Source organism: Aulonocara stuartgranti, assembly GCF_965226115.1.
Source record: "Aulonocara stuartgranti genome assembly, chromosome: 15".
Classification (NCBI taxonomy): Eukaryota; Metazoa; Chordata; class Actinopteri; order Cichliformes; family Cichlidae; genus Aulonocara; species Aulonocara stuartgranti.
Window position 1 is genome coordinate 11,589,999 of NC_138951.1, and position 14,347 is coordinate 11,604,345.

Genomic DNA, 14,347 nt, shown 5'->3' on the forward strand with positions numbered 1-14,347 from the left:
ATAAATCAGAAATTTAGCCCTAACCCTTTCTGGATCTACAGTTCTGGATGGCAAATATACCCGTTTATTTTGGCGGTGTTTTCAGTGCTATATTGCCAGAGATAACATCGCTCTTCGCTGAAACCCTGCAATTTGCCAAATTACTCGCAAGGAGAAGTCAATAGGCAAAATTCCACATCCTCCACGCTTTCCTTCCTGAGATGTGGAGGAGATGAGAGCCTTAGAGATGATGGAAAAAACACTTTAAATGTGTCCCACCACAACCCTTCTCTCTCAGTCTCTCTGTCTCTCATTCCTGCCTTAAACATTTCATTTATTCCGGCTCAGCGTCCCCTTAAAATGGAACAGGACAGGCAAATGCAGAAATGCATGTGACGCACACAATACGGGCTTGCAGCTTTCTTCGCACCTCAGTGCCGTCTTAAAAGATGCAGTCATACTGCGTTAATGACCGGTGCCAAGCTATTACAGAGGCAGAACATCCGCATTCCTGTGTCAGTGTCCATTTTGTCAGGAATAAAACACAAACAAGAACTGAGCAGTCAAAATGGGACCTGGACCGAAACTGTGTTTGTAAGACAGGGACAGAAATGAGCGTTACATGTGGAAAAGCAGCTTATGCAAACGATGTTTAGTAATAACAGCATTCAAGCAGCATTAGCGGGAGAGAGAAAACGAATGATGCTAATTGCAAGAGAGCAAGCAGGCAAGCAAATGAGTAGGTGGATGCGCTCCATGCTGCCATTCAGAAACCAAGCACGGTAGGCCTACTGGGGAAGAGACTTTAGAGGCAACGATAATGACACCGTACAGTAAATGTGCATCCAGCTTTCGAACATTTCAGGAACTACAGCTCAGCAGACAGAGCTGAACTGAAATTAACATTCCAGATTCAGAGGTTTCCTGAGACTGTGAGAGAGTCTAATGGTCCCCGAGGAGCCCTCAGTTAAACACACACGGCACACAAACACACACACGCTCACTACACTGTCAGATTCGTTAATGATGCATTTCTGTCACATCTGCAATCTGCAACAAATACTGCGAAACATGCTGCTGTGTTATACGGAATATAAGCTTTACAGTAGAATACTGTCAGCTGTTTGGCTGCCATTATGCTGATCCGACTGTAAAATATAACTCAATATATTATATATCGCTCTGTGTAAACTGTAGCAGTATCTGAAAAAGACGAGGATGTCTTTTTCAACTTGTCACATTTTGAGAATAAAGTTGAAATTTGAGGAAAAACGTTGTACTTGTGAGAGTAAAATCCACCTTTAAGATCAAGGCTGGCATGCTTTCTAAAGAATAAAGTGAAGTCAGCTTCAGTTTGCAAAACGCAGACGCTAAAACCAGTGAAGTCAGTGTTACATGGCTGCAGTTTATTGGACTAATCTGTGTGTCGAGGCAACGCCTTCATCCCAGATGCCTCACCTACCTAAACTCTACACCTTCACGGCTAAACAACTTGAACAAGTGTCCTATTGTGCATTATGATGCAACCTAGCCTGTACTACACAAAGATTTAAACATCGATGAGGCCACTCAGGCCACTAATGTCCTGGAAAAGGAGCAATTTGCTTGTTAATAAAAGCAGTTTTAAAGTATAAAATATGATGAACCCACCAGCACAAGGCTTTTTATAAAGGAGTGTCATCTTTATTCTGTAATTAGATATTACTCTGAAATTGGTACTTCAACTTTATTTTGAATATATTAACTTTAATCCCTTACTCAATTATTTTACTTCTAATATTTCCCCCGTTTTCCCCTGTTATGCCTTTGTAATCCTACTTAATTCAGCTCTATTGTCAAAAAGCAATTTCCAGTATTTTTACAGCAAATTCCTGACTAACTAATTTAATTAAATGTATATTTTCCATGTAATTTTGTTATGTATGGACAATGTAAAACGTTACATAATACAACTTGGTCAAATCAAATTTACTTGCTTTGATATCCATTCCGACCATACCAAGCACATTTTCCTTGATGAGTTTTTAAATAAATTAAACTTTGATTTGATGTTTTTCAGGTGCATTTAATAAAAGTTATGACTTCATGTTTATTGAGGGTGCAGAATCATGTTTTTGATTGTGGAAGTTACCACTACAGCTTACATAAAAGTCTACATTTTCAGATGTACTGATGAGAGTTTCCATTACATGATGCTTCACTTTTTCTGTGTTTTTGAAAGCGGGCACTGTGCACATTAAAAGTTAAGAGAGCCTGTTCTCGAGTTAGACAAGAGGTGTAAGCGACTCAGCTGCAGACTTGCAGTTCCATCAGAATTTGCAGCTTTTAAATATATGGGACTGGATAGAAAGGTTCAGTGTACAATGATACGTCCAAATTAGATTAATTCATTTGTCATTTTGTTAATTTACTTGCCATCCTCCAAGGAGTCCTTTGTTTAACATAGATTTGAGTAAATGATGCTGCTGTTTTCCCTGTGAGATCAAAAATGAGAGGAATTACTCAAACTATTGAGAAGCAACAAAAAACTGGACCAGTTGCAGTATTATGATAATAAACTAACGAAGCCTGTTCCCTCTTACATTTAAGTTTGTTACCTCTTCTTCTTCTCCTCCCTTATGTGTCTCCATAAACGTCTGACTAAGCTGCACTTACTCTTATGCTTTTATATTTCACTCTGTCTCATCTTCTGCGGAACATATTATTACCTAATAGAAGAGAAGAAATTTGAAATGTACTTGAAACACAACAAGAAGATGGACATCAGTGTTTTCTTGATTGGAATGAAGTAGATAATCTATGTTGCCACTGTGCCTCGGCAGCTCCCTGACAGAATATATGGATGGAATAAATATTGTCCCTTTATGCAATGTGTGTGTGTAACATATGCCTGCAGCAACAAAGTAATGGAAGCAAATGATTGGCAAAATCATGATTGACAACAGAGAGAGAAAAACAAGAGGCCCTCTGACTGACAATACGAGAGTGGAGTGGATGTAAAGTGTGGAAGTAATGCAGAGCAGCGACCGCAGATAAGGGATGAAGTGGGTCGAGCACGTCGCCACACCTGGCCCTCGTCTGAAGAGCAGGTTAGCTGCACAGAACAACAAAGGCTCTCAGATTCAAACATCCCCGAATGCCCACTTGTAGTTTATGCAGCCACTGCGGTATTGTGTTTGTGTCTGCTTCTGTGCTGCTCTGTGATCACTGTAAAATACGAGACAAGGAAAAGAAAACCGCAGCGTTCCCTGCTTTTGAACACTGCAAACATTTAGGTCTGGTGCACCACTTACGCTCCTTTATTATTTTTAATGCCAAGTAAAATGAAATGAGGACGTGCATAAAGCTTCAAAAGAAATTGGCCGCAGTATCTGCCTCACTGGTTTTGCTTCATTATCCTTAAAAAAATACACCAACTATGTTAAATTGGTGTCATATTTTAAACTCAAATATTCTCAGTTGTACCCTTACCACAAAAACAATGGGATAATTGTGATGAAGTGTAATGCTTTTTACTCGCACTTACATTTTAATTAGTACACTGATTGGCCTGATGAGGACAGTATTTGGAAGTTTTATTATTTTGGTGAAAAAAGCAGTGAAAGCCTCAAGTGTGCCTGTGTGATTTTTAAAGAACATTATGCTCCTATTCCATCCTGACTGTTGCTGATATTATTCCTGTATATTTCCTGTTTTAACTTATCTGATATTAAGCATTTTGTGGTGATTTTGGGGGCGATTGTGGCTCAAGAGTTGGGAGTTTGCCTCGTAATCGGAAGGTTGCCGGTTCGAGCCCCGGCTCGGACAGTCTCGGTCGTTGTGTCCTTGGGCAAGACACTTCACCTACCGCCTACTGGTGTTGGCCAGAAGGGCCGATGGCGCGATATGGCAGCCTCGCTTCTGTCAGTCTGCCCCAGGGCAGCTGTGGCTGCAACTGTAGCTTGCCTCCACCAGTGTGTGAATGGGTGGATGACTGGGTGTGTAAAGCGCTTTGGGGTCCCTGGGGGGACTAGTAAAAGCGCTATACAAATACAGGCCATTTACCATCTATATAGTTGAACTTGAGACCTTGAATGAACTTCCCTGGTGTAGACCATTGGACGGACATTTTTGCGGTAATACAGAGAAGCTTTTTTGACTGGTTACTGAAGTTAATGAGGAAGTTCAATAAGGAAGGATTACAATCTGCCTGCTTTCCTGGGTGTTCGGTCGTTGGTCTATTATTTACACCACTTCCACTTTCCCATGCTGTTGAACTCAGCGTTGACACCAATGCTGACACTAGTCGAATCATCTTTTTGTCCACCTTCTTCGAACCAATCAGCCACCACTCCACGTGCTTTAAATCTCACAGCTCAACAGTTTTCACGCTCTTGTCCGCTCAGCCCACTTCCTCCCACCGTGGTCACTCAGATCTGTCCTAATTTCTATCACCAGGATTATGTTCTGCTGTGTGGAGTGGATGTAGTGTGTAATCGCCAAATAGATTAATTGAATTCTGTATCTCAATAATCGTGTTCGGTTCTTCTTGAACTGGTGTCTCAGTATATAAGGCAGAAAGAAGATTATTACCATATTACCAGGTTTAACTTGATATTATGAGATGTTTATTTACACACCCAGCAGGCATGGAGCAACATTTGTCATGTTTTTGTGCTCAGTTATGTTCAAAAGCCACTTGTTAACTTTGTCTGCCTACCATTTGGTGCTGGTACTGGGTTTTTTGTGGCTCTTTCCACTGAAATCAGCTACCTGCTGCCACTACAAACAATGCGGGGCTGTAAGACTAAAACAGTGCGCTGAGTTATTGTCAGCTCTTCATTACAAGTGACCTACTTTCCCAAATATTGCATAGTGCCAAAAAATTGATCACGGCATGCAAAGTCATCTAAAAATGTGCAGAGGACTTCTTTATTTCTTTTCTTTTCTTTTTACTGGCCCTTTTTTTGCTTTCTGTGGTAGATTACCACTTTTATTAGAACTCGCACACATGCACACACAAATAAAGCACGAACATAAACAGACGCACACGCAAATTGTAAAAGCTTCCTCAGAGGTGAAAGCATAAACTACGAAAACAAGCTTCTCTTTGATAAGCTAATACCTGTGTGCCAGCTTCATTCATTCACACACATGGCTTTGCATGTGTTGGCCCTCACTCTCTCCATCTCTCTCTGTCTCTCTTTGACCCAGAAGCATTTCTTCTGCCCATCGAGACTTTCACAGAAGCTAAAAAAAGACACACTTTTCCCGTCTCCTATGGAGGAAAGAGAAAAGTAAAGATATGGGAAGCAATGCAGCCGGCCCAGAGTGTCATTATAATAGATAATTTAAAAGCCTTGTGAAAAAAGAAAGAGTGCCATCCTCTGCTATGAACCTAAATATGCATGTGTGCATTGAACATGGCATATTCAATCAAAAGAGATGCTCGTGATGAGAGCACCACTTGTCTTCTCTTCATATACCGACGCAAAACATGGAACAGGAAGTCAGAAAGGCGTCTAAGGGCAATGACAGGAAACAAATGCTCTAATCACACCAGCAAATCTTTAAGTGTGTGCAAGAGAATTCGATTCGGCAAACAGTCACTGACAGATTTTATCTAATGCAACAGCAGTTTTTTATTCACAACCTAAAGACAACTTAAAGTTTAAAGTTTAAGCATTTTTCTTGGTGACAACTTGTAATAGAGATGGTTAGTGATCATACCACATGAGTGCAAATGCCATCAACAGTTTGCCCCAAATTCATTTGCAAGTCAATCAGAGCTTTACTTCATATCATTCTCCTGCTACTTGTCACCTTTTTCTTTAGGTTTCTACATACTGCTAAGTAATGAAGGGAAAATGTCCAAATCTCTTGACAAGACCAGCAGAAGTATAGAATGTGTCTTAAATATTTTTAACTTCCCTCCCTTGTAAAGTGGTTCTCAGCACCAGAACAAACAGTGTCTATGGAAATCCACTAACACAGTGTTTCAATTCAATTGAAGCAGCTGGGGTCTAAAGCAATGATAGGTGAGGCTTTGGCTACACAAATAAAACTTATATTAGATTGATATGTGTACAATAAACAGCATTATTATAATTTGTCGACAGAAAAAACGTATGCTAATGCACCTTATCGGCTTCAGTTGAGACTGATGCAACACTTGAACATCAATGGTAACAAAGAGGAAGTGATTCTGTCTAAACACACTACTCTGTAATGAAAACCACAATCTAGTTAAGAGGAACAGTTAACTGATGTCAACAAATATAACGGAACACACAAGATTTTTAAACTTCAGCTGCTGACTGACACGTGTGAGGTAAGCACTGAAATGCACCTTCAGTCCTCCTTTAAAACATGTTTCATGCACAGAGCTTTGATTCCAGATTAAATGTGCGTCACAGAGTTTGTGACAAGAGCGTGCAACACGCAAAGAGCCAATGGCTGTTAACTGCAAAAGGATTTTCACGTGCAATTAACCCATTTAACATCCAGTGTTGAATTGGTTCGTACATTTTTGTAAGTGTAGAACAATAACGGTTTTAGTCTGTGAGAACTACCTTTTGATATGAGTGAACATACAAAAATGAAGGAAGTCACTGTACTGTATTGTTTTTCTAGGCTTATGAGTTTGATTTGCATTCATTCAGGATTCAGCAGTCTAATCATCATCAGTAAGGACTCTGTGAGCACAGGCTTCCTTAGCCAGCCATTTAGCCATTTAAGTAACTTAACAGTATATGTAAAATATTACATTTGCCATATGTATCAAAATACATATTAACAGTACTGTGCATATGGCTGAAATAGTCTACAATAGAGAAGTGCCAAAAAACCTCTTCCTTCTCTGAAATGAAGAGTGAAAGATGCTGCAGGAATGAACTGAAAATTAGCATTAAATACGCTGTGACTTTTATTGACAACTGTGAATGTTCCTTGAGGATGATTTCATGGTGTAATGTGACACTATAAGTGTGTGAGACAACTCTACTTGCCCTTTTCCAGTGACTAAGCCACCACCAGAAATGACAGGGACAGTAAGGAAGAGAAGAAATATGGAAAAGAAAGGACTGGGTGAATATCTGAGAAGGATGTTTAATAATAAAAGGGATTGATTCTTATAAAGAAGGTGGATTCAGTATGATCTTCGTGTATAATCACATTTGAATATAAGAAATGACTGCTACTGCCTTAAAATAAAGACAAATATGACGAAGCATGGACACAGAGAGTATGGACTTGAGGCATTGTTTGCAGCTTTTTTGGCAACACAAATGCCAATTATTCATTGTTGGAGAACATTTCTATTCAGTGCTATTGGTATGTGGTCTAATTCTTCTCAGTTGCCTTGGCGACATGCACATCAGGAGGACAACGCAGCATCTCGCAGCCTTCCAAAGGCAGGCTCTAAATTGTTCAATAAAAGGCAAAAAAATGTAAAATACCCACACACCTGCCAACAAGGAGGAACTCTCCATAAACCCCGAGCCGCCTCATGGCCATCAGCAGACCTCGGACAGTCATGCCCTCGCAGAAACACACCACCACACGAGCTTTGGGTAGTCGCTCCCGTAATTTCCTCAAAAGGCGGTCGTAATGTTTCTCCCCTGCGTTACTGTAGATCTTGTCCGAGTGAGCAATGCACAAGCCTTCTTGAGAGGCCAGCTCCTTGAAAGCCTCCATGCCACTCTCCCCATAGTTTCCTGCAGGTGACGCAACAAAAGAGACAGTGAGAATAGCGAAATTTTAAATGGCGTCCCATAAAATGTATCTTCAGCGTCTTGGAATCCCATTTCTTAATGATGGGTCCATTTTCAGTCATTGAGAGCTTAAAAGATGAAGCTTTCATCTGTGATTGGAATACAATCCACATCTTGGTGTTTTGCATTACATGCCTTTTTATATGCAATAACACACTGGCATCATTAAATATGAGTAATTGCTTTTAACCACACATCTCTAATTATTGTGCTGATGGACAACAAGTGTTTAAAGCACCCCACCCCCCACCCTTCCCACCAGTTGTTCACTGTAACAAGCCCTGACCGAGTTGAAGCTCTGATCCACTGATAATGAGTGTGAGAGTTGGCCGGCTAGTGATTGCAATCAAAGCCAAGAGGGGTAAAGATCGTTGTCCTTGCTTAACAGCATGCTATCCCAATCAAGAGCCCGGCAAAGCTGTTGAGCCTAAATCTTCTATTTTCATGTGAACTATTTTTCTTGACTAATGTGTGAAGAGCTGGATTTCGGATGAAGCCAACGGATCTTTAGCAAGATACCTGGATTGTACAGACAAGTCAATCAGCTGTGCATGCAGGAACACGAACTTGCATTTGATTGTGCTTGTTATCAAAAGGGAATTAAAAGCACCTTTAAATAAAAATGTGTAAACATTGGGCTGTGTGATTGGCTTCACTGCCCCCACCCCCCTCCCTCCCAAACATGGGTGATGGAGAAAAAGTATTCTCTCTGTGCATGGCATGGCTTTACAGAGCGAGGAAGACAGCAGCTGACACAGGCATCACACTAAAGCATTTATTCTGACACAATGTGGCCATGTGTTGGTTTTCCGATAGCCCTTTGATGATATTTTCAATTGCCTCGTTTCATTCTTCCACTGGTAAATGGAAATAATGATATCCAATTATTTTACTCTTTCCATCTCAGCTGTGAGACAGGTGGGCGGTGGTGCATTAGTTGACAGGCCTTTTGACAATGACCACCAAAAACCCACTCGGAGCATTGCAACCAGACGGATGATAATCGGGACAGGTAATTTATGCAATTTCACAGCCCTAGCTGTTGCTACTGGCAACAAGCTGCAATTATAACTTGAATAAGGTGGCAGGGAATAGGAACTCGTGGGCTTAAGACAGTCGTGACCACAGTTTCAGAGATAAATAAAGATAGCTCAAAACAAATTAGTGGATTTACACTGGACTTCTCAAAGGTCGAGTAAGGTCGCCATATGGCAAAATATATTAAGTCTGAATAGACTAAAAAATAGAATGCCTACAGTTAATTAAATCTTAAAAGTTTATATTGTGCAAAAGTATATTACTGTAATAATAACTGTACGCAATGAAATTCACCCTCCCCTGACTGTGCTCTCATCACTCTTAAATTATGACTTCAGTCCCACAGGATCCTGCTGTAGGTATATTGAAGGTCAGACAGCTGACGCCACCTAGATGTGCCTCCAGGTACTACACCTCCCTAGCTCCCTATCTTCATCTATCTGAAAGCAACCTGTGTCAAAGCCCATCTGCAACACCTGACTATAATAGGACTTTCCAAAGATGTTTTACACTCCCCATGAGTATGCAGTTCCTCAGGGGGGGATCCTGGGTAATGTAGCCTGTCACTCATAATTTGGGCACACAGTCGATGACTGTGTGTTCACCAAGACTTTAATGAAAACCCATGGACATAATTCATGTCATAGTAATTACTTTGTCTTCCCAACCTGTCTCTCCTTTTTACCTCCCGTCTCCACCATAATGCACTGGCAAGACTTCTTGAGACAAAAGTGAGCCCCGCTGTGTGAGACATGATATTCATTTTAATTTATATGCACTGAGAGGAATTTTAAGAACTAACGTCATTTTTCAGTGCAGTCTCACCCTTCACACTTAACAGTTTGAAAATTTCCACAAGAACACCTACAGTTTTAATGTTAATAAAGGGCCTGCTAGATTTCTACTTTTTCAACTTGTAATGATGACTTTAATAACACTGATGAGAAAGTCCAGCTTTGGATCCCAATACTGTAACATCATGCCAATATGAAGAAAAAAGAACATCAGACGACCTGATGTGTAGTCACCTTACACAGTTGCGCATGTTTGTTTGTTTATTTTTTGCGAGCAAGGCACCCATAACTCTGTTTTAGTGTATATGAGATGTTTTGCTGTACATGAGGCCAATACAACCCTCCAAACTAATGAGGGTCTACACTTAATACAGAGATGTGGATGCATTTGCCAAAAAAGCAAGAGACTGACAGGAAGGTGCAACGTGATATTCAAAGAGAAGTAAAATAGTAATCAAATGTCTTAGACCAGCTACCTTGAATTTTAAAAAAACATACACGTGAAGCTATTTTTATATATAAATATAAAAATATATGTAGTAGCCCTTCACACTTGGACAATCAAACACCCAGGATTGGCACAACATCTTATATAAAAGCTGGACATGTGTCACTGTCAAGCTCCAAACTCTGTGATCAATTACAGCCTTGCTGTGATGCTTCACTATGTTGTCCACTAATAGGCTGCAAGACTAGGGGTGAATTATTCTACTGTTGTGGTGGTGTTAGAGACAAGCAGTAATGGGCTCTCACCCTCAGTGTGCACTGCAGACACATAGGTCCAATTGTAATGCTTGACAATGTCCAGCATGGCCCGAGCCTGAAGAGTGTCTGAAGGAACGACCCTCAGGAAGTACTTGAACAAAGTCTTGTCACTCAGGTCGATGCTGGTGGCAGAGTAGGCAATCTGGGGGATGTTGAAAAGCTGCAACAGGTTTTGCACCTGAATAGCTACAGAGCTGGATCCAGGTCCGATCACACCAGCGATAGGTTTCTTGGAAGGTGGTGGCTGGTTGGATGGGGTACCGTCAATGCACCATTTGGACCCGTCCTTATCATCCCGGATGGAGATGAGGGAGTCCCGGATGAACTCGATGCTCTGCTCCAGGGCGACAGACGAGTGCCAGCAGGAGTCCCGGATCTCACAGCCAAGACTGATGTTGGGGAGCAGGTTGGGATCGGCGTTAATTCGGTCCAAAGTGTGGAACATGGCCTCGACCCTCTGTATGCCGTACTGCTCGCGCACGTCCCCGCACTTCCGCTCGGCCACCTTCTCAGCAGACGGCTGGTGGTGGACAGAGAAGAGTGCGCCGATGATCACGTCTCCGTCCATGCGAGCCACGGAGCGGGAAACAGCACGTGGGACCACCGACCGCTCATAGATGCTGCTGCTGTGGGAGAGCACGAGAACCCGAAAGAGACACGCGGGGAGACACAGGAGAGCTAAGAGACCCATCTTTACGCATGCCATGTTGCGCCACATCGCGTGAGCCGTGCCAACTGTGCAGGCATATCATCTGCTGTCTGCCAGTACTTCCACGCTTATCCCATCCATGACCTGCGAGCACGACACCTGGGAGGCATCCACGCACACCTGCTAAGAAACAAGACAAACTGCTGTGACGTGCAAGCTAGGAGAAACGAGGACAGATGTGCCAAACGTTTATGTATAAAGAGTTGACTAAGCACGCATGCTCCTTTACATCAACGCCCTGCTTCACATTCCTACAGCTGGCAGCCCTCCTTATCCCGCTATTATCAACCACCAGACGCGAGATGCCATTGAGCAAGGCATTCAAAACGGACACCCAGCTGGTCTATGGCCAACAGTGGTTCAACAGTACTACTGTCTGGTCCGCCAAGCCTCTACGTCTATTTAACAAGTGCGGAGACAGTCCGTTACTTCAAAACCTCTCAGACAATACGGTGTTTTCATTGCAAATGATCGCTTGCTATTTTGTGCGGATGCTGGCTCAGCCATCCACAAGATCAGGCAGGCTGCCGATTTCAGGACCGTGGACAGCGCGTTTTCCAAACACGGTACAAGGACGTCTTTGGGACTACTGGCTGCACTCGTCATCCCCTCACAGACGCATTCTTCACGATTTTACTCATCAATAGAAACTATTATACGAATCTATGTGAGTTTAATACGAGGAAGCCTACAAGATAGACGATATACATATAAACATATTATTATTATCCGTCGTGCAGCCTAAGGTACCTCTAGGTTTAAATGAATAATAATAATAATAATAATAATAATAATAATAATAATAATAATAATAATAATAATAATAATAATAATAATAAACAAACTAAGCTGTTACCTTTATAATAGGAAGCATGACATGACATGTTCTTATTGTCACCTTTAATCAGTCCATGTTTCCCATTCTGCTACAAACACCATGCACATTCAAACATGTTTTTTTCCTGGTGTGTTAAAACTTACCTGAATCCTTGAGACATGTCGCGTGCCTTCATCCGTCTTCTGTAGCGCGTGGTCTTCGGCGGTATTAGACTTGAGTCTCTCTCTTCCCCCTCTCTCTCTTTCTCTCCGTCTCTCTCTCTCTCTCTCTCTCGTATTTCTTGCTTGCTCTCTCGACTCCAAACATGAAAATGAACATCCCCTCTGCAAGTGTCACCCCTTCCCCCTCCCCCTCCCCGTGTCTAAGCCCATAAATCTTGCAATGTTTTATGAGAGATAAGAATACGAGCATATGAGCAAAATCTGTATTTAAACACAACGCACAAAAAAATTTCATATTCTGAGCATTTTGTGACGTCAGGTGAGCAGGGCACTAAAAATCTATTCTGTAGTTGTTCATGTGTGTGTGGATGTTTATGTTGGATACAGGCTTTTGTATATCATTATTTCAATTAACTTGTATTTTGTCACTTGCTTTATTTTGAAAGGGAGAAAGAACATCAGATTAGTCTGAAGTCTGGCGTTACACACCATTTTGAGTCATTTGACAGCTGAAGAGAGTTTTAGGACGTTGAGCTGAGAAGTGCAAACAACAAACAGAGAGGAGCCTGCTTCTCATATCTCCACTCACTTGAGTTTACTTGAGGCCTCTGGCTCCAGCACGAAAAATAAGCCCTGGATGTTTTTAGCACGGAGTAGAGTCTGTTGCGCCACCTAGCGTTCGGTTGAAGGAGCTCGATGACTTATCAGTCATTAGGTCAACAAAACCGGCCACGGATCTCAGCTTTTCGACCCTTAAGCAGATTCAAAGAGCTGCCATTAGGACGTAAGATCAATTTTTTTTATGTATTTTTAAATAATTATTCCCTGTGAGTTATGATTACAGAGAGGAATCTGAAATAATTTCGCTCAAATCTGGCGAAATTGCGAGTGAATTTAGTAATTGTTTCATCTTTACCCATCCATTATGATAAGCAAAGGTTTCCCTCCCGAGAGGCATGTATTCTCAAGTAGTGGGCCCTTGTCGTGACTCACGCCAGGCGGTATGAATCAAAAATAAACTTATACAAAGGCGTCACTACTGCCATTCCTGGTGCCCGGGGCTCCGGGAGCGAGCATCTGATATTGAACCTGAATAGAAGTGACATGTTTAAGAAGGAGACACTGCTGGATACTACGGCCAGCTGTGGGCGGGGACTTCAGCCTGAATGGGTGGACCGCAAGGCTTTGTAGCAACCACTTAAGAGTGATATTATTTAGATTATGCAATATTAGTGAAAACAGATAAGAAAAAAAAACCTTAAATTTATTTTATAAACTGGGTATTGTATGTTTGATGTCCATTTAGATCAGGGGTGTCATACATAAGGCCAAAATCGGCAAGGCCAAGACAGGACAGCTTTAGAAAATGTGAACTTTTAATTGTATTTTACAGCTTTTCAAATTATATCCTTTCCCTTTAGTTGGATTCATACCACATATATACGTCGCTTCTTACACTGAGTCCAAAAAAAGGACATTTTCTGTGAAAATGAAAACTTTATAGTTTATAATTATAAGACAGTCTGGGAAAAATATTTGCTGGAACCTTTTCTGTAATTTTACACATTTATCATGTTTTTTATGGGTCCGGCCCACTTAAGATTAAAGTCACCTATGATGCAAAATGAGTTTGACATTCCTGATTTAGAGTTTGCATTGTTTCCACCTTCTGCTATTAATACAGTGGCTGCTTATGCTTGCAAAAAGAGACATTACAAAAAAAAATAGATAAATCACCCACAAAACACTCTTACCTAGCTATTTTACATCTTCAAAACCTTACTGTCATCAATCAACGTTTTGAAAAGTCTTATGTTACTAGTCCTTATTTTGTTCCGCTTGCAGCAATGTCTGCCCTTCTCATCCAGAGCAGACGATTGATAGCCTCTCTTAAAGACAGAAAATAAGAACTGCTTAATAAGCAACGGTGAAAAGATGATACATAAATATCTGTTTTCTTGTTGAAATATTTTACATTAACCCCCTCGTGAATGTGCACAGATAGACATGGTTTTCAGGTTGGTGGGTGTGGGTGAAGTGAGAATTAAAAATAATCTACAAAGACCAAGAAAGTTTTCACAGTTCTGTGAAAAACTACGTAGTATAGACTACAACCCTCTATAAAATTAAAATTAAATGGACTCAATTAATCGATCATCAATAAGTGTGAGCACTTTTATAAAAGCCAACGTTTTGGCAGTTTGCTGGTCTAGAGCATTAAGGTGCAAAAACCCATGAGCTACATCTCAGAATCTACAAGCGTCAGTTAGTATGTTTAATGTTAAAGGTCACAATTAGAAAAAGACAGGACA

At 41.2% G+C, this 14,347-nt stretch overlaps 1 protein-coding gene across 3 annotated transcripts in view; it reads right to left on the reverse strand.

Annotated features, from left to right (window-relative positions):
* The window catches only part of grm1a (glutamate receptor, metabotropic 1a), a 35,356-nt gene extending 23,194 nt beyond the window's left edge, over positions 1-12,162 (reverse strand). For 2 of the 3 annotated variants that reach the window (XM_082505058.1, XM_082505060.1), the window contains exons 1-3: positions 12,018-12,162; positions 10,316-11,159; positions 7,424-7,673 (exon numbers count right to left, since the gene is read on the reverse strand). In XM_082505058.1, coding sequence (XP_082361184.1) covers positions 7,424-7,673; positions 10,316-11,045 — 980 coding nt within the window. In that variant the 5' untranslated portion in view covers positions 11,046-11,159; positions 12,018-12,162. The remainder of the gene's footprint in view (positions 1-7,423; positions 7,674-10,315; positions 11,160-12,017) is intronic. The other variant, XM_082505059.1, reaches the window with a different exon arrangement.
* Between the last annotated feature and the right edge of the window lie 2,185 nt (positions 12,163-14,347).